The sequence below is a fragment of the Crocodylus siamensis genome, chromosome 4 (genome assembly GCF_052110815.1).
Source record: "Crocodylus siamensis isolate JL-2025a chromosome 4, ASM5211081v1, whole genome shotgun sequence".
Classification (NCBI taxonomy): domain Eukaryota; kingdom Metazoa; phylum Chordata; order Crocodylia; family Crocodylidae; genus Crocodylus; species Crocodylus siamensis.
Genome location: NC_143398.1, coordinates 141,676,363 through 141,696,202, shown reverse-complemented (window position 1 = coordinate 141,696,202; position 19,840 = coordinate 141,676,363). Strand labels below are relative to the sequence as shown.

The window sequence follows — 19,840 nt, the reverse complement described above, 5'->3', positions numbered from 1 at the left end:
AGCCACCTTTTGCATGAAAACTATTTTTAAATGGGAGGATAGGACAGAGTCTGCCCCTTAGATTCCACCTTCAAAGAAAACCCATGTTCTCCCTCCCCTGGCTCGGGAAGATGTTTCACAATTAAGATAAACTGAGCTAGATCTCTTTGTCCAGCTGGGATGACTTCCCATCCCCAGTGCAAGATCTGGCAGGGGGTGGGAGGCAGCCCAGCTGGGCTGCTTCCCTGTCCCCTGTGCTACGTTGTGATGTGCCCCACGCTGGGCTGCCTCCTGCCCCAGCACGATGTAACACAGGGGACGGGGAAGCAGCCCAGCTAGGTTCCCTCCTTCCCCCAGCTGGGCTGACTTCCCACTCCCAGCAAAATTTGAAACAGCGTTGAAACAGCCTTTTTGTTTCAAAGGAACGGAATGGAACATCTGTTTCAACTTAAAATGAAATTTGATACAAAACAATGTTCTATGGAACCGTCAAAACTCAAGCAAAATGGAACAGTGCCTTTTTGCACAGCCCCCCTCGCCCTGCTTGGGGCTGGCACATGAGGGAGCCTAGAGCTCCCCCAGGTTTCCACATGGGAGCAGAGTGGGACAGGAATAGCCTTCCTTGAACTGGTCCCTTCAGGGGCGAATTTGCTCCTGACAGGTTCACATGTAGACACACTCCCAGGGAAAGCTTACTGCAGAAATACTGTGCAGTAAGCTTTCTGCACATTAACTGCACATGTCTGTGTGCCTTGTATGGAGAAATATGCTTGTGCAGACTACAGAAGGAAAAGAAGCATGGCAGGTCTGGGATAGCAGTGGTAAAAGAAAAGGCAGAGTAAGAGTGAGGCACTGTCAAGTCTGTGTGGGGAAATCCCCATTGAAATCTCTAGTAAAAGGCAAGCAATGTATACAATCCAAAAAACAACTCTCTCCCTTTTCTGGGCCATCAGGAAAACATGCTTGGATTGAGATGATCTTTTTGGCCATGGGGGTCAGCGTTATAGTACAGCTTGGTCAGAAGCTGTCACAAAGCCCTGTAGGATGAGTCCTGATTCTCCATTGTATCACAGAGGCCACCCTCAGGGGCTGCTGAAAGGCAAAGTTACAGGCTGTGGCAGACTGAAGATAGGACAGATACCTTCAGGTTGGTCGGGGTGAGTTTCACTGCCGTCAGTCGGGGCTCCAGGGCACAGCATCCTGCAGTGTGACCACACAACTTGGCTCTGCTCAAGGCTGCCTTCTTGTGCTCTGCACAGATGCCTAATGTCCCAGGCACCCACTGAGTTCACTGCTTTGTGCTACTTCACAGGGCAAACCCAAGTGAGTCGGGAAATGAGATAGGGGAAAACATCTTCCAGGAAATGGAGCTCAGTTCCAGGTTCTGCTGCTTCATCCCTTGCATGATGCAGATGGAGCCACAGTGCCCTGTTTGTAGTGGGAGGATGTTGGTGTCTTTGGGAAGTTCTTGGAAGTCTGTGGAAGTGAGATGCTGCCTCACTTCCTTTCCATTCTGGGGCCAGAGTAAGATGGCTCCCCTCCTCCCCCAGCCCCTTCCTCATGTGCTGTAACCAATACCACAATTACCATTGCGAGCCCTAGGTTGTCCCTGATGAGAAGACACCCCAGATTTCCCAGTGCAATATTTCATAGGTAGCCCATAGAAATGGGCTGCTCAGATCCAAGTAGGTGGCACAGAGGCAGAAAGCACTGCTCCCTAGGAACTCTCTCCAGGAAAAGCTTCTCACCTAGTTGGGGCAGCACCAGATGACGAACAGGGAGAGGAGTCATCCCAAATACAAACGAGGAGTGGGTTGGCAGCAACTTGTGTTTCCTTTGGAGGGGGCAATTGTCATCCCATATCTAAGAGAAGAATTGGCTGAGGGTCACCTGAGTGTCTCCAGGCCAACCATCAGGTCTCACATGAAGGGCTGGAGAAGATGCTGATGCATCATGGGAGGGAGTGTAGTTTGTGCGCTGAGAGCCCCTGGGTGATTGGGTCTGTTGCTGCGAGGGAGGCTTGTAGCACATTGGGATCCCAGGGATGGCCGTGACACCCCCGGTGGCTCCATGCCTGCACCCTGCTTCACCCCAGGGCATCTTCCCTTCTCACCCACCACGCCTTGATGGAATACTAGTAATAATTATAGGGAGGCTGCCCATGGGCCTTTGCATGGCCCCAGACTAACTGACCTCCCCCGTGGGCCACTCCTGTCCCAGCCCCCCAACTCAGGCCAACTGTGCCCTGCAAGGCACCCAAAGCCTTAAACACTAATTGTGTGGCTCCAATCCTCCCCTACACCATACCTCAAGTCTCACGGGTGTTACCATAATGTTGTTCCCTCTGTTGGGGCTTCCGCCTCTTTGGCCTCCACTCCTTTAATTTAATTAGGCCTTCTACAACAAAGACCCTCTGCCTCACTGACAAGCCTCCCCGACATCCTTAATCTTCCCTCCCTTTCCCCTGCTCCTGTGAAAGGAGGGACCTGTTCTGCAGCCTCCCCTACCCTATGCATGCCCTAAAAGTTCCTGAAGAAGGAATGAATTGAACCCTACGCACCACCAGCCCCTTCAGTAAAGTGGACTGAGTTTCACTCCCTAGTCTTTGATTCCCCCTGGGCATGGCCTCAGTCCAGCCACAGCCCATAACAGCAGCACCATAAACTAATATCAGATCACCCAAATCCTTCCTTCCCATTATGCTCATGACTAGTGATTTGGAGGGCCTTAGAGAATGCCTTGTTATCTTTGATTTTTGTACAGCCTCAACTGTACTGAAGAGCACTCCCTCTATGAGAAATAGGCCCCTTGATGGCACCTTCAGCTGGGCTCCTGAAAAAACAAGGCACTGTTAAGGTCAAACACTGAAGTGACAAGCAACTAAGTGAGAGTCTGGCTGGAGACAGACAAGAAGGCAAATCAGGATGCACTGAACTCATGTTTCCTACAGCAGATTAGACCTGTCTCATACAGAATAGGCTGTTTGTACCAGTTCTCCTAGCTCAGGAAAAGGGTAAGTATATTGCTCTTTATTACTGGATGGAAAGCAAGCATTGTACATGTATATTTTCATTTAACTCCCTTGCTTAAAAAATTAAGGAAAGAAGAGGGCAGAAGGAAACCATTCCCAACACACACACTGACCATATGCATAGACACCAGCGGGCTGGAACTCCACCTTGTCTTGATGGTGTTTTGCCAGAGGAGGCGGCAGGACTTAACTCATCACCTCAGTGACTGATCAAGGGCTCTGCACTGACACCATCAGAAGATCAGGCCCCACTTGGAGACAGGGCTTCACCTACTCCTGCAAACAGCAGAGCTCTTGTGTGGAGATTTGCTGGCGTTATTCAAATGTGGGGAATCAGCTTGTCACAGGCCCTAGCTACAGACTCTGCCAGCAGAACTGCGATAGACGGACAAAAAGAAAGTTACCGTGAGGTGATTCAATGTTCCCATTCTAAATCCAGTTGTGTAATGATGGCTGGGTAAGCAGAGCACAGTCCCTGGTTGCTGCCTAAGGCAGAGTGGGACTTGTAATGGAGCTAGAGGAGTACTTCACCTTCCTGTCCACCAACCACCCCACCCTGCACCTTCTTTGCAGTAGCCCTGGCTCTGGCAGCAGGAAGTGCATAGAAGTGATGGTGCTGTAGGAGTGTTTTCTTGGGCACTTGACAAACATTTCAGTGCCAAAAAAGGGAGGTTATTTCTTCCCCAGCAAGTGAACCTCCAGCCACTGTCCCTGCACTGCTGCTGCTCTGCCCTCCCCATTGCTGGAGCCACAACTACTCCAGGAAAGATTCAGGGTACAAGGATGAACAGTACAACCCAAGGCAAAGTACTGGCCGGTTACACCTCTGGCTAAATCAGACATCATTGTTGGGAAGATCTTTAGTACAGAGACATCACCCTTTGGTTGTATCACAGGTTTTCTGGAATTAAGTTTACAGCACACCTGTACATATACAAGAGAACCAGGCTTTATTGGAAAGCAAAGCACAAGCTGAGTAGCATAAATGCAGAGTGTACCTTCAGGCTGTCAGTGGCAGTAGCCTAAATGCAAAGAAGGGCTAAGGCAGACTTACAACACTGGGGAAGGAAAGGCATTGTGGTTTTCAAACTTTTGACATTTGTGGACCCCTTTGGAAATTCTGAATGCAAGTATGGATCCCTTTGAATTGTAAGTGTGGATATTCATACGCTTTTGATTGATCACAGTCATCTTCAGACCCCCGGGGCTCTGCGGACCACAGGTGGAAAACCACTGGCCACCTTTGGACCATGCAAGTAGACTTCTTCCAAAGTCCAAGTGTGGCACTTGACCATTATTAATGGAAATTTCCTTAATAATTTTACATTTAAACAGTAATCGGAGGCATGTTGTTTCTAAGTGCATCTGTTACTTTATAGGGGTGTTTCTGTGAATGCAAAGGTAGGGCCTAAAAAAAATGCTAACTTTGTTTTTCAGAAAGCGTGATTTGGTAGTACTACATCTGGGGTTTTTTACCCAAACCAGCCTGTTGAACCACAGTCCTTCTTATGGACAGAGATACTTGTGAGATACACTGTTCATAACTTCCATAATTTTGTAGGACAGTTCAGCCAATGACTTCTGCAATAAAGAGCTTACATGATAATGATGACTACCAGCTTACATAACTGCTCTTAGCAAATGGAGGAATTTTTCAAAGAACTGTACTTGTTTTTTCACGGGATGAATTCACCCACCCAAAGGTCTACACTCTTATGTTAGGGCATTGCAGTTGCGTTTAAGGACCGTTCTGTCAGGTAAACCAGACCACAGAGATCCACAAACAGAGGAAACGTGGTATGTGTGGAGCAGTGGGCCTGGGACACTGTTGTCCCCATGCTGACAGCATACTTCCCTCCCCATTCCCCTCACCCCCCCATGTGATGGAGCTGCATCATGGGGACATTTTCTGGAAACTGGTTTCTGTCACTCAGCTGATGGCCTGGTTCTGGTACTCATGACCCTTGTCGACTTATCCAGCTCCCCAGGGGTTGGCTGGCTTAAGTAATCTTTTTTGTTCTTGATCTTGGACACGAAGTTGGAAGGTAGGGCTCATATAATTGTGTGTGATGATGTTTAAGCAAGGTCCAAAGCCCTGGTGAAGAAAAAGGGAAGTAAAATTAATTCCTTGGCACTTTAGACCCACTCAGGTATTAGATGGCCATGACAGGAAACAGCATAAGGGACAGGGAAGAGCTATCCCACTTGTCTGCGGAGCAAGCAGCAGGGAAGCTCTGACCACTTGTTTCCCATGAAACAGAGATGGGCCTGGAAGGGCCAGGCCTAGGCCATTCTGACAACTGTACTGGTTCATAATACTGTATTTTCTCGCATAGAACCTATACTTTTTTCATCAAAATCAGCTTGTGAGACCTGGGGTGTGCATTATATGCAAGAAAAAGGGATCCCCATGGGTCCAGAAATTTGGCAGGGGGATGGGAGGGAGAGCAGTGCCAGTATTCAGTGCTGCAGTTCTTGGAGCTACAGCAAGAAATGCTGTCACCACCCTCCTCCTCCTGCCGAATTTCCAGACCTGTGAAGAACACCCCTTCTATGCCCTACCCCCTGCGCACTAAGGTTGATCCATGGCCAGACCTGACACAGCCCCAAAACCAGTATGCTGGATCATTTACTTACCTATCCTTCAAGGTAGGATTTTTTTCCCTTTAAGCTGCCTATAGAAACCAGGGGATGAATTATATTTAGGGGTGTGAGAAAATAGAGCATTCACGCTTCTTGTTACTGTTGAGAGCCAGGCCACTTCCAAAGCTGTTCTGTGATATGCTTAATGATCACATTGGTGCACCATTACATTTGTCATCCAAAATCCAGTCTGATCCCCCCCAACCCTTGCAGTATATCAGGGGTGGGTAAAATATGGCCCCACAGGCCACATCTGGCACTCCAATTGATTCCACCTGGTACATGGCACCAGCAGAGTCCAGAGCCAGAGCTGCCACCTGCCCATGGGCCAGAAAAAAATCAATTGGTGACCCTGTGTGCAGCAGCTCCAGCTCTGGCAGGGGATGCTGGGCAGAGGCAGCTCTGCCCTTCTGCCTGGCACCACCTGGCAAGCTGGGAGATGGAGTCTGACCTGGTGGTGCTGGGCAGGTGGGGCTACTTCTGTCCAGCATCCCCCACCATGCCAGCAGAGGCCAGAACCCCACCTACCTGGCACCATGTGGCACTGGGGCGGGTGAGGGAGGGAACTGAACCTCCCTTCTCCCCCCACCAGAGTCTGCACAGAGGGTCAGTGCAGAGGCCAAGAGGTGGGGGCATTCCTGCCAGCCTGCCTCCCCAGGGCTGCTAATGTCATGGTCCCATCCCCAGCACAGCATGGCTCTCAACCCCATTCCTGCCTGCCAATGTCAGCAAAGCCAGGCTGTGTTGAGGTTGGAGGGGAGGGGTGCACAGGGAAGAGTGGAGGTAAGATACTACAGCCCCAGGCGGGCTCATTATTTTGTTCCTGCTCTGGAGCCAGCCTCGGTCGGCGGCAGGGAGCTCATGTGTGTGCAAGACTATATGTGTGTGCGACTGTGTGTATGTGTGTATGTGAGACTGAGTACACACACATGGCCCTCAACAGCTCACCAAAACTCATTAAGTGGCCCTCCAGTCCAAATAATTGCCTACCCCTGTTGTACACCCTTTCAGAAGAATGTGCCTACACAGCACCTGAGAAAAACCCAGCTGTTTTTTACATTTATGGCAGCAGGGTTCCCGCTCCCCCTAGGATGGAAAGAACCACTCCTAGCTCCATCTGGCCCATTTATCTGAGACTGCGCATCACTCCTGGATGCAATTCCCTACTGCTTAATGGGTGACCAACCTGAAGGATGCAGCTCAGTTCAAGAGAATACAGCATTATCCATGGGGCAAAGTGCGTGGGTAAATATTTATCATCCTCATCCTCATCCTCATCCTCATCCTCATCCTCGTGAACACCTGCATATCCACAATCATCATCAGACTCATCCTCGCTGTCATCCTCCAAAAAGGTATTCCAACAGTAGTTATAATCTGGAGAAATAAAACCCGTCAGTCATGTGCTGATGGACCTAGCACACTCGGAGACCAGCCAGGCTTGGGGCAGCCAGGCTTTTCTACGCCATGCAGTGGACTCCTGTTACACAGGCAGGTAGCCATAACTCAGGTAACCCAGGCCCAGCTGACATAAGCTGAGGATCCCACTGCATTTGGCACACGTGCTCTCTTCAGCTTTCCCATCTCTCCACCCAGAGAAGCTCTTGCCAAACCAGCCTCCCCAAACTCGACTCACTTTGTTCATTTTAGCAAATCTGGGCTACAGTCTGGGGAACTGTTTTATCAATGATTATTTTATGTGTGCATTTTATGGTTTTTTGGATTTTTTTCTTGTTTTTATTGTAAGCCACCCTCTTTCAGAGAGGGTGGAATATAATCAAATAAGCAAAGGGGAAGTTGAATGTCCTTGGCTGCTTTGTGGTGACCTGCAGCACCTGGGCTGTGCTGGCAGGGCACTCCCTCCATTTCACCATAGCCAAGCTGACATTGTTGGAAGGGGCTGAGGAAGAAGCCTGGTGTCCTCTTGCTGTTCTTTGCCTGGTGCATTAGACATAGTGGCTGCACTGGTCCAGCTTTCTGCCAGGGCTGAACAGGTGCCAGCAGGCTTGGAGATTTTGGGATGCACATACCTGGACCTCAGCCACTACCTCATTTTCTAGAGGCCATAAGTCCCCAGGGGAAAAGCCTCACTCCCCAGTGCAACCACTTCTCCCCACTTTCAGATTGCCAACCTGGGTGGAAAAGGCTTCGCAGCCAATTGCACAGCCCCATTTGAACCAACTAGAATCAGTGATCTATCAACAAAGAGCTGAATGCTATTTCACCCAGCAGAAGATGAAAGCATAGTTTGCAATTAATCCTGACTTAATAACTAACTAACCCTGACCCAACTAACCCTGACGGTAATCCTATTTTACTCCAGTCCTTATACAGAGGGTGATGGATGACATGCATGTCCCCATATGGCAGCTCAGAGGGAAATTGCCCACTAGCTGGGTAGCCTATATAGATACCAGAAATCCTCTTCAGTATCTACAAGAAGGAGCATCCTACAGCATTCCTGTAGACAGAGACATTCCTACATCCCTCCCCAGCCCCACACCCACAGCACTGGATGACCCTTTTATCTCCATTGCTCTCTGAAGGCAGACAGGAACTCTTTTAGGAAAGGGAACTGGCCAGCCTCTGCCCCCACACAGCTGGGCCCAACACTGGCTATCTCTGCAGTGCAAACTTGCACCCACAAGACTGTTTCCCTTTGCCTGCTCTGGCTCTAGCCAGGTAAATCATGCCACACACCTCCACTGGCTCCCACCTAGCGGCATAATGGGCAGGCACCCAGGAAAACACCTCTCCACATGCTCTGCAGTTGGCTGCAGCTGGCAATGCAATATGCCTGGATAGAGTATGACTGCATGCTGAGAAAGATGCAGCAGCAGGTCAGTGTAAGGGTGGGAGAAAGAGGCAACAGAAATGAATCACTGAGTCTCTCCAGAAGAAGTGGAGAGACTGGAGGTGGTGGTGGACCAGAGTGTGAATCCAGTAGGGCATCCAGAAGGCAGGGGGGAGTTGTGACCAAGAAGCCTTCATTGGGTGCATGAGGTCCCACTTACACCTGGTGGTCTCTGGTTGTCACAGAAACCAGAGGCATCCTGAGGGGCAGGGCATCACAGATGAACCTCCAACACGAAAGTCAGTGTAACAGGCACCTGGCACAGGTGTTCTGCATAGCATGTCTCCCCAGGCACAGAGCAGAGGCCCCAGCATGTCATGGTTGACAAAGAGCTGCAGGGTGCATCACAGGAGGATGTGGGACATGGCCCAAAGGGTCACCTGCACTTATGGACATGGGCCATGGGCTGCACCAAGAGCTACTCAAAAAGCTCCCAGATCAGCCTGCCCCTGACTGTCCTCCCGGACTATTCCTCCACTCATTGGCAATAACTGCTCAATAACTGGCCAAGTCATACAGCTCCTGGGGCACCCCAATGGTCTGGGAATTTGGCAGCAGGAGAGAGGTGGCTGTGCCGGTTGCCACTTCCATGCTGCCAAATTTCTGGCTGCATGAGGAGTCCTGCAGGCCAGATAACATGGCTCTGTCCAGCCAGTATGTGGCCAGATCTGGGTGAGTGGGGTTGATTTGGGGCACCACTGGATCGGGGCAGTGCTTGAGACTGGGCTGGTGTGCAGCTGGATCAGGGAAGCGTGGAGTCAGGTCCATGACTTGCCCCCATGCACTAACCCTGCACACGATCTGGCCCATGGACTGACCCCCGCACCACTCATCTAGCCCACAAGGCCAAAAAGTTGAGCACGACTGCTCTACACAACTGATCTGGTGCACTGGAGCACGTGGCTGTTGTGGAAATTATGAAATACAGGCAGTTCTCGACTTACAACTTTTCCAGTTACGTTTTGCACTTACACTGTTTATAAATTAACACCCAACTCGCAACTGACGTTCAACTTTATGACGTCAGTTTCGATTTTGCAACGCTTGATCTGACGCAATGCCATGCCAGTGAACAAGTTTGCTGTGTCGCCCATCTCCCTGGAGAACATCTGTCCAACCTTCCTTGGACATTTTCTTTAAGAAAGCAGCCAAGACTCCAGAAAAACCTGCAGCCAAGACTCCTGAGAAGACTCCAGCCAACAACCCTTCAAAAAGTCCAACCAAGTCACTTCAAAGAAATCCTTCCAAATCAATATGATTTCTATTTACAATATAATACATTAATGTGGCTATATTACTCATCTATAATTGATCGAGGACAAAATTCTGGGGTATTTTTGGTGAAAACAGGGAATAGGGCCTTGGTTGAGGAACCAATCCCCCATTTATAACATTCTTTCTTATGAGAAAATTGGTTCCGAGTTACAAGGTTTCAACTTAAGACAAGTTTTCAGGAACGAATTGTGTCTTAAGTCTGAGAACTGCCTGTATGTGTAATTATGCAGTAGGTCTGGGGATGTTTTATTGTGCTGCATGCAAGCCAGACAATAACAGGAATCTATGATTTGAGAGACACAGAGCCAGATATACAGACAGACAGAAGATGCACGTGCGCGTGCACGCGTGCGCACGCGCGCGCACACACACACACACACAGAAACACAGATAGGCAAAATGCAAATGACGGCAGGATGAAGTGTGATAAGCCATAGATGTGCTAATGTAAGAGAAAAGGTGGGGGAACAACAGGAAGGAAATAGGTTGGCCACGATGTCAAGGAAGTTGGCTCCAGGAGGTCTACAGAGACCCACTAAGGATGAACAAAGTAAAAAGGTTTTGTGTATTGAGAATGACAAGGTAAGTCTGTGAAAGTCTGGGTTAGTACTGACCAATTTCTAGAATTAAGAAGAAGGTGATGTAATGAGTGAGTAATCCAGGGAAAAGAGAGACAGGAAAAATGGCTTCTTGCTAATCTGAGCTGATCTGCTAGACCCAATCAGCATGGCAGAGCTACAATCACCCTCGCTAGTAAGGATTCTGATCGAGTGCTTGTAACTGTAATTACCCTGTGGGTGCAGTCATCAAGCAGTATTGTAAGATTACTATCTCATGTACAGTCAGTAATTTGTTATAGTATTTTAGAGTGTTTGTTTAAGATGCCTGTACAGCTACTGTTGGCCTTTGGAGCTAATAACAGTCAGTATTTTAGCTGAATTACTGACTGGGTCATGTGCATTCCAACAGGCGTATAGTGTAGTGGTGCACAATGCTTTGGCCTCACAGGTTGGATGAGTGGCACAGAGCCAGTTTGGAGGCTGGACTGAGCCTCACACATCAGGATTGGGCCCTGTATTGCCTCTGCTCACCCCCATGTGCTAGAATCAGGCCCTGGGGCCCTATGCTGTTCTCACGTGCTAGCATCAGGCTGCGCAATACCCCTGTCCATCTCCCCAGCACCCAGGCCTGTGATATTTAGCCTGCAGGGCTCCCCACAGGTCCAGAAATTTGGCAGCAGGCAAATGATGCCACCACTCTCCAGCCACCAAGTTTTCTGACCTGTAGGGATTCCCTGTGCCAAACGTTGCAGCTCTGGGAGCTGGATCTAGCTTGTGGGCTGGGGTTTGTAGCCATTTGTATACGCAGGTGGGATGAAGACCTTAACATAGATAATCCAGATATATATCATAGGTTTGTCTTAAAATCTTAGCAGTAGTGATTAATGTAACCAAATATATCAGATGTAGTTTTGCAACAATAGATCCATTTGTGTTGAGTTACTCAGATAAGTTGTAAAAACAAAGCAGCCTTGTCAGTGAGGATCCTAAACCAAGGTGAAAAGGAAACAGAACAGTGGCAAGCAGCATTCCATGATGGTGAGGGAAGGAGATAAGAAATCCTGTCTTCCAGAACTGAAAATTTCCCAAGGACATCAATCCCAGCTAACTGACATCTCCCTGGTCCGTAAGAAGGTCGGTTCAGTTTAGTTGCAAACATTTCAGTGAAACAAAAAAATGGGAACAAAACCAAACAGAGCATGTTTACAATAATAAATCCATCTATACATAGAGGGTATAGGCTAGGATGAAAACTGGAGAACCAAGCAAACTGAGCAAGATCTGCTGCCAGCCTGCATGCTACCCTCCTCCCTACTTTTGACTCTCTTCAGCTAGAAGAAGTGTGAATCTGTATTGTGCGGTTGTGGGTAGCCAACGGCACACTGTAATACGGGTTTATTTTTGTGTTTTGGGATATAAGCAATAAGAGGTCAATCTGTAGACCTGTCTCTTGCCTCTTTTATCAGAACCCACCTACCAGCTAACCTTTAATCCAGGTAATAGGGTGGGCTTCTTGATGTTAATGTATGTTCCACACACAGCACCCAGGATTTTGTGGCGTCTTGGCTATTTGCAGAGCCTCCCACAAAGTCTGTCTCCAGGCATTAAAATCTGCAGGGCTGTGGACTGATTGATACCAGTTGGCTCAGCACTGACCCTTTGACAAGAGCCTGGGGCCAGTATGGCTGAGACAGTGCTAACTGTGTTGGGCATCAATAGTGAGGTAAGGCACCTCTTGGTTGTCCTGCAGCAGGCTGCAGAGGTGGCACATGGCAGCTGCCATGAGGTGGAAGCACTGTATACAGAACCCATCATTCAGCCCCTCAGAGGCACCACTAGCTCCTGGCCTGGTCTGGCTGCTTGGCCAGGGGCAGAACTTGGGCATCCCTGAGGCTGAAGGCCATGGCGGACTCTGGGTGGCGCGTCCGCACAGAATGGCTATGTAACAGGAAATCAAATCCCTGTTATGGGAAAAGGGCAGAAAAAACCTGGAAAGCTGAAGTGGCCCCTTAAGACGCAGACCTTTGGGATCACTAGGAGCCAGAGGCCTGGAAGGGAGCCTAAGGAGAAGCAGAGGGAGCCAAGTAGTAAGCTTATCACTGACAGAGAGGGACTCTTCTCTCAGGTGGAGCAGAAGGGGTCCTGTGACCAGAAGGAGAAGGGCTAGTGAGTATAAAAGCCTACCACAGAAGCATGTCCTTGTTTGGTCTCTGGCCTCCCTCCACCCGGTCCTGCCTTGAGAACCTCACCCTCCTACCTAGCTCAGTGCCCTGCCCCTCATTGCTGCGGGTGCAAGTTACCAGGCTGAGGTGTAGCTAGATAATACATTTATCCAGGTAAATGTGATTTCTACCTGGAGAAAAAGTGGGATAGGATCACAGTTATATGGCTGGGCAAGTAAGTAGTGTTTAAGTGGCACTTATCATCCCCTGGGTGAAACAGGATTCTCCCCAAGCCCTCTGTGTCCTATTACACTTCCCTCTGAACCTTTCTGCCCCTCTGACCCCAGAGTTCATTACCTGGGATGGTCATGACTTGGATGGTAACTCTCTCCATACACATCAGCTTCCGTAAACCCTTGCGGTTGTGTTTGTCTTTATGATAGTAGAGCCGTGCTACATGAATGTTTAATTCCACATTGGTGTTTTCCTCTATGAAGTCTGCAATTCTGCCAGAGCACTCTGCACAGGGACTCCAGGACAGGTACCAGGTGATGGTGCAGAATCCGTCCTTGGAACTGAAGTTATTCAGGAAGTGGATTTCTGCATGACAGTGTTCAGTATTTTCATACCAGTGCCTATAAGGTCTGCCACCCCACGTTAGCTCAGAGAGCAGCTGTGTCTCTGATAGAAGGACACTTGGGTCAAAATTCTCCAGAAACACGTCCTGGGGAATATACTCCCTGGAACAGAAAAGAGATTGCAAGGAGTCACTGACTGCAGTTTCATAGCAGCTCTCCAGTCCCAGCCAGGAAGGAAGGAGTGGGATGGGGAAGGAGCAGGGAACACAAGGAGGGAAGCACAGGCAGAGCGAGGGAGCAGAGGGAGCAGCAGAGAAGAACGAAAGCTACAGCTGCCCTTACAGGTATGAAAGGAGAGCAAGACCTAAACCATCCCTATGCCCGCCCTAGTAGCAAGGGGATACAGAATAGGAGAAAGCTGCACGTCCCCAAACCTCACCTCTCCCCCCAAGTTTATCACAATCACTTTCCTCATCACAGAGCCCTGACATGCCCACACACCCCTTCTGCCAGGTTCAGGGACTGAGCGCTCAGGTTTGCACACACCTGTTTTGGACACTTGGACATTTTGAAAAGAAATCTACTGACATTTAGTTGATGAAGTTTTTCCTTCTTGGAAGCAGTCAAAGCAGTTATTTCTCAGCTCTGCTAACTGTCAGGGGAACTTAGGCACTCAGCACCATTCCAAGTGCAGCCGGGAGGACAAAGCAGGAGGGGAAATGCTGTACCCACAACTGGGCCTATCCAGAAGAAAGGTTTAATGTAGTGTATCTGTGGGGTTCCTGTCCTGAAGGGATCCCGCAAGGAAGAACTGAGGGATCCTGTTTATTAGTAACAACCCACTTTCTAACACTATATGGGTAAAGCAGAACAATATAGAAACAATGCAATTTGAGCAGCACCCTCTGCTGACAGTGCAAAACAAACATACAGGCACTGGATACACAACACCTCCCCATCTCAATGTTGTCTTATCAAGAAATTGCACAAAACTTGCAAAACACCAGGGATGGAGGAAGAAATTGAGTGTTAATATGTGTCTAAAATTGTACACTTTATAAAAGTGCCTTTACACAGTTTGTGCCATCCTGACTCAAGCCTACTGAAGCAGGGTCCCATACCAAATTTTCTCACCTATCACACCCTCCCCAAATAAGACTTCTACCTTATTTTGGGAAGGCAGAATGGAGAGCATAAAGATTTTTCCAGGGTCCTACCCCAGCGCTGAGTGCCTGGAGCAGGGGCACATACTTAATCTGTGCAATATTATGCAGTATTAAAGTTAGAACGGGTTTTGAGCAGTCGCACAGTAATATGTACTGGTTTCTGACTTGCACAGTTTGCCCTCTGCCACTAGAGGGCTGGCAAGCAGATATCTTGGCATGCTTTGCTGAAGCATCTCTTTCTTATATTTCCAACGGTAACCAGAAACAGCCGAGCACACAGGAAAGCATTGACTTGGCTGACCACCTGAGGACATGAGTTCCAACCCCTCCTTGGCCAGGCACAGGGTCCCCAATTCCCCCTAGACTGACCGTCCCAACTGGGACTGGATTTCCAGCTGCTTTCTGGAGATGAGAAGTGGCAGAACTGAGCAAATCCTTGCCCTGGCCAATGTAATTCACAGGCGCTCCATGTTTCAGTAGCTTGAGCTCCTGGTCCTGGGTGGCACTACTTTGAGCATGATGATGTTACCATGGGCATCATGTTTGCCCACTTGCAAGAGGCTGAAGGCACCATCACACAAGCCACTGATCTGCAGGCTCAATACTAAATTTCACCTTATTGCTGGGGACCTACTTAATTCGCAGATTTTGCAGAAACCACAAAATCTGTGATTGGCTATGCAATCAACAACACCAAAACATTAAGAAAATAAGATGCTGGCTCCCCAGTGGGAGCTAGCAGTCCTCGCTGCCAGCGGTAGGTGCTGGCTGGCAGGGCAACATGAAGGGCAGGAGACAAAATGATGGCTGCCCGCTTTTCTGCCTTCCTCCAGATGGCACCTCCCCGCCAATCAGCACTGAAGGGCAGGACTGCACAAAGGGCAGCCAGCAGTCAAGATGATGGCCAAACCCTCATCCCCCCCCACACAGGGCCTCTGCACCAAGCAGTGCCCAGGGTGGGACAGCCGTGAAATTACTGCAGAATTAGAACTTTATGCCACGACCAACCTGTGAACATTGTAAGTCCCCCTAGGATTTAAGTGGACCCCTACTCATTGCAGCTGGGCACTACTGGTGAGCATGGACTGGTGGGAGTAAGTTGTGCTCACCACGAGCAGCGGCCGTGGAACCTTAGCACGTCCTGTGGTACCTTCGTGGGCCTCTAGGCTGCGCTGCCCCCCTGCTCCAGCGCCAGGACGTGAGGCTTCCATGTCCTGTGTCCATTAAGACATGTGGCCATGGTAACTTGGAAACTGGTACCCACTGACATCCTCTGTTCCAGTTTGGCAGGGGATAGACAATGGTGATGTGGGGTGTGCAGTGCCATAACTGAGGATTTAGGGCTTTGGTTCATCAGGCTTGGAGACCTGCATTAGATAATCTCCAGGTCTGAACACCTCGGCCTCCTGAGCTGTGTGGAGGCCATCCGTGGGATCCATATATTCATTCTGTGCCTCGCTCACCATGCCTCAGGTTACATAAACCTGAAGGAGTTCTGCCACCCGTATCCTCCATGCTATATGCAAGGCAAGGGAAACCTTCCGGGATACCCAGAAGTTGGATGGTGCCCAGGCTGAAGTGGCAATCCCAGCCGAGCACTGTGGACAGACCCACAGCCAGGCTGTTGTAATCACAGAAATCTCGGCTGACTACTTTCTGGAATAATGTTCTGCCAAGCAGGAGGGAGTGCAGGGAGGGGACCTCAGAGTGATTGTGAACCCTACCTTCGTGGGGCTGCATCATTTAGTGTTGTTATCTGCTTCTCAGTAAACACCTTTGCATGCCAGCCTCTGGCTTCTTTACTTTTCCTTCCATCCAGGAACAGGACACACACCAACTGCAGGTGCTTCCTCAGCATGACAAAGGGTTTTTCAACCCAAAAGATGGCACCCCAGACAGTTAGGTTGAGCTTACCTGGAGCCTCACAGCTCCGCTGCAACCAGCAAGCTTCAGCCTGTCAAAGACATGATGGGCCTGGGCTTTCCCCAGCCAGGACTGTGTGCATGGGTGTGGTAGCTAGAGGCTATGGAGCCTCCTACCCGCCTTTCATCAGGGTGATCCTTGGTCCTGGCATTTCCTGGGGCTGCCGCACCATCAGCAGTCCCCGACCCTGGCAGAGTGCAGTTTTAGTGGTCATGTCCAGGACCTGGAGCCTCCTCCTTCCCCAGAGCCTCAGCTCATACCACCAAGTTCATCCTGGCATGGAAACTCAGCAGGGACATGTTCTTCCCCTGCTGGCTGGTGATGCAGTGAGTGCCGCCTCCAGCTCTGACACCAGGGCATTAAATGACTTTTAAAAAATGAAAACAGGAAATAGGTGCAGACGGATTGAGGAGGGTGGCATTCAGTCCATCTGCACCTGGAGCTTGGGGAACCCCAGCAGTGGGAGGTTCACCTTCAGGAACACCAGCTGCTCCACCAAACCAGGATCCAAGCAGGTGCGATGGGGAGTCACTACATCCCCAGCAATGCTGAACACCCTCTCACTCAGTACATTGGTTGGTGGACAGGGCAGGGTTCATGGGCAACCGTGGCCAGATCTGGCCACATCTGGCTGTGGCTTACCCAGTAGGCCAAGGGGTCGCACCTCTCTCTCAGCCTCCTCTGAAGTGCCTTGTGGGGGAGGAGACCTGGCTCTAGGGGAAATGTGAGGGTTGTGGAGCACAAACTCAGGTGATTCCCCCTCCTTTCCCAGAATTTCCCTTGCTAGGGCACTCAGATCCAGATCCAGCTCTTCCTCTGACACTGAAAGGCTCAGCATGGGAAGTGAAATGGGGGTGGAGGAGACTGTCATGATGGTGCTGCTGCTTGTTGTCATGGTGGCGGTGTGGAGGTGTTATGGCTGGTGCCCTTGGAGGGGATGCAGTTTCGGGCACAGGCAGTGGCACTGGCACTGGCACCGCTCCCCGCTCTTACTGCTTGTGGAAGCCTCATCCCTTCTAGTGGTAGGAAAGAGACTGTATCTCAGTTTGTGGGGTGGGGCTTACACCTCTCCCTCTACCTTTTCTGCTGTTTTTCCATCCCTCCCCCAGAGCACTGGGATTGGAAGGGACCTCAGGGAAGGATCACAGTCACTGGCCAGCTACACAGTCAATGTCAGAGCAGTCCTTCCCCGCCTACCCACTCCCTATCCTTACTTTCTATTTCCCTGCAAGAAAGCCCAGCCTGAGCTTCAAAACGTGAAACCTCTAGAAACTTCCCAAATATTTCGGCTGCCCTCTTTCCATTTTGAGAGGCTGTTTCAAAGCCCCTCGTTTCATTTCCATTTTGCTGCTTTGAGCTCAAAATGAGTTGAAATGGCGTTGAAACAAAACAGCCAGCGAAATTTCACACAGCCCTACTATCTAGATAGATAGATAGATAGACAGCTGTTTCAGTTGAATCATAGAAAATTGTGGCTGTTGGGTTGTTTTTTTCGTCTGAAAATCAGGGGAGGGGTGCATTAAATCAAAAAAAACCAGGATCCATGATGATCAGGCCTGCTAAAAAGGAAAGATCGGGGCCTGGCAGATGACAGAAGGTTGCAGAAGCAGGATATATTCCAGCCTGGAAGGAAAAGAAAAAGAAACACAATAAAAGAAAAGGAAGGAAAAAAGAAAAGAAAAGAAGAAGCACGAGAAAAGAAACGGAAGAAAGAAGAAGAAAAAAGAAAAGAAGCACAAGATCAGAAAAGAAAAGACAAGAAAGAAGACAAGATGCAATGAAGGAAAGACGAAACCCAGCAAAAGCAAAGGCAAGGAAAGCAGCAGCACAAGGCGCGCTTGGCGTGGGGGCCGAGAGCAGCCCGGCCCGGCGGGCACAAGCGGGCAGAGGACCCGCTTCAGCTCTCGGCCCGCGGGCAGCAGCGAGCGGTGCTGCCCGAGCCGGGCCCGGAGCGCAGCCCGCAGCCCGCAGCCCGGCCCCGGCCCCGGCCCCGGCGCAGCCGAGCCCTCCCCGCCGCGCACGGGCTGAGCCCGGGGCAGGGGCAGCGCTGCCCGGCCCGGAGCCTCCTTACCCGCTGCCCACGTACGGCTCCCCCATGGCCGCGCCGTCGCTCCGCCTTCCGCTTTCGTCTCCTCCCCAGGCGAAACTTGCAGGGATCAAAGGCCGCTGCCAGCCGGCTCCGCTCGGGCCCCAGCCCCGGCGTGGGCCGCCACTGAGCCCGCGCGGCGGCAGCGCCGGCTTCGCACCCGCCTCGCCGGGGCGAGAGGCGGCAGCTCCCGCTCCGCATCCCGGCGCCCGGCGCCCCCGCTGCTTCCCACCGCCCCCTTCCCCGGGCTTCCGGGGGTGCCGCCCTGGCCGCGTTTGTACCAGCATTTCTGCCTTGCTGCCGTGTACCACGAATAGTCCAGGTGTTCAAAAGGCAGGCTGGCCAGGCTCTCTGAGTAGATGTGAGCTCTTGTATTAGACCGACTAAACAAATAATAGCCGCTCTAATAAAAGAGACCACATCTGCTCAAAGAACCTTGCCTGGCTATGTCCTTTGACCAGCACGGCTGCAACCAGCAACCCAGCAAAATGTAGGCTAACTGTCGAGGGAAGTATGTGGTAGGTGCATTGGTCCAAGATAAAAGGCAATGCAAAACGCCAGAACTCTTGGTACCGAGATGACGCCTTTTATTAGACCCGCTAAGAAATCGCCAAGAAACCCCAACCAACCTATCTTTCTTTGCAAGCTTTCAGGCGCACGCACCCTTCTTCAGGCTGAGGACAAATCCAAGATGGTAAAAATCCTCTTAGGTAGAAAATAAACTTCATTTTATTTTGAGGCAGCTAATCGGTGCAGCACGTGTAAAACCAAAGTCACCCTCCGGGTGTCTTAACTGACTTTAAGTGGGGAGGGTATTTATTTTGGGAAATTTTTCATATTCCAGGTCAGATTAGCCAAATCAGTTCCAAATCCTTCTGAGTGAGCAAAACTCAATTGTCCAAACACCATATGTGGTGCTACAACTAGCAAGTCTCCTCCACCCCACACTTTTCAGCCTGGGGCTTCAGATACTCCCAAATCCACTGATGGGCATCCTGCATGCAGGCCCAAGACTGGAAGCTTGGGGTCTGGATGCCTCTGAGCATAGGTGACACCAAGGAGGGGCACAGGGAGGCACATGCCCTCCCTGAGACTGGCTGCCACCGAAGCCGCCGGCAGCAGCTGCGGGTGGTGCCCGCTCTCTTCCTGCTGCTCGCCAACCCCCCAGCCGCTAACTCTGCTGCAGCCACCTGCGGGCGGTCCCCACTCACCGCCACCAGACCCCCGCCACCGTCACCTGCAGGCAGTTGCCATGCCCCCCAATTTCTGATAGACAGCTTCCCAAGAAGGGCTTAATGACATTGTCCAGTTCACCTGGAAGACCTTCACTAAACTTAATGAATGCAAATAGGTAGGTTGTGCATTACCGAGTCCTCCACTTTGCAACGGCACTCTCTAACAGGGGCATGGGAGACATGCCCGTCGTTCCAAGTTACCAGGGTCACTGAAGCCACACACAGACACCCAGTGGCATCGTTCACTACTGCAGTGGTTTGGTTAAGGATTCCATCGAACACACAATCGCCCACATCCTGATTTGGCGGCAAGGGTCCATTAGGAAATTTTCATGATAGCACATCCAT

At 50.5% G+C, this 19,840-nt stretch overlaps 1 protein-coding gene across 1 annotated transcript; it reads right to left on the bottom strand.

Annotated features, from left to right (window-relative positions):
- Positions 1 to 3,937: 3,937 nt before the first annotated feature.
- Positions 3,938 to 18,544, bottom strand: LOC149866620 (C->U-editing enzyme APOBEC-1-like). Its single transcript, XM_090043974.1, has 4 exons — positions 18,243 to 18,544; positions 12,862 to 13,244; positions 6,840 to 7,030; positions 3,938 to 5,105 (listed from the first exon to the last, which is right to left on the bottom strand). Exons 1-4 carry the CDS (start codon positions 18,542 to 18,544, stop codon positions 4,983 to 4,985), a joined length of 999 nt encoding a protein of 332 aa, XP_089900100.1. The 3' UTR covers positions 3,938 to 4,982.
- Between the last annotated feature and the right edge of the window lie 1,296 nt (positions 18,545 to 19,840).

Excerpts from the sequence above, each read along its gene's own strand:
- LOC149866620 (XM_090043974.1), bottom strand. The coding sequence starts at position 18,544 with ATGCTGGTACAAACGCGGCCAGGGCGGCACCCCCGGAAGCCCGGGGAA. Across the intron at positions 13,245-18,242 it reads GAGCCGTACGTGGGCAGCGG|GGAGTATATTCCCCAGGACG; the intron begins GTAAGGAGGCTC and ends TTTCTGTTCCAG. Across the intron at positions 7,031-12,861 it reads CCAAGTCATGACCATCCCAG|ATTATAACTACTGTTGGAAT; the intron begins GTAATGAACTCT and ends TTATTTCTCCAG.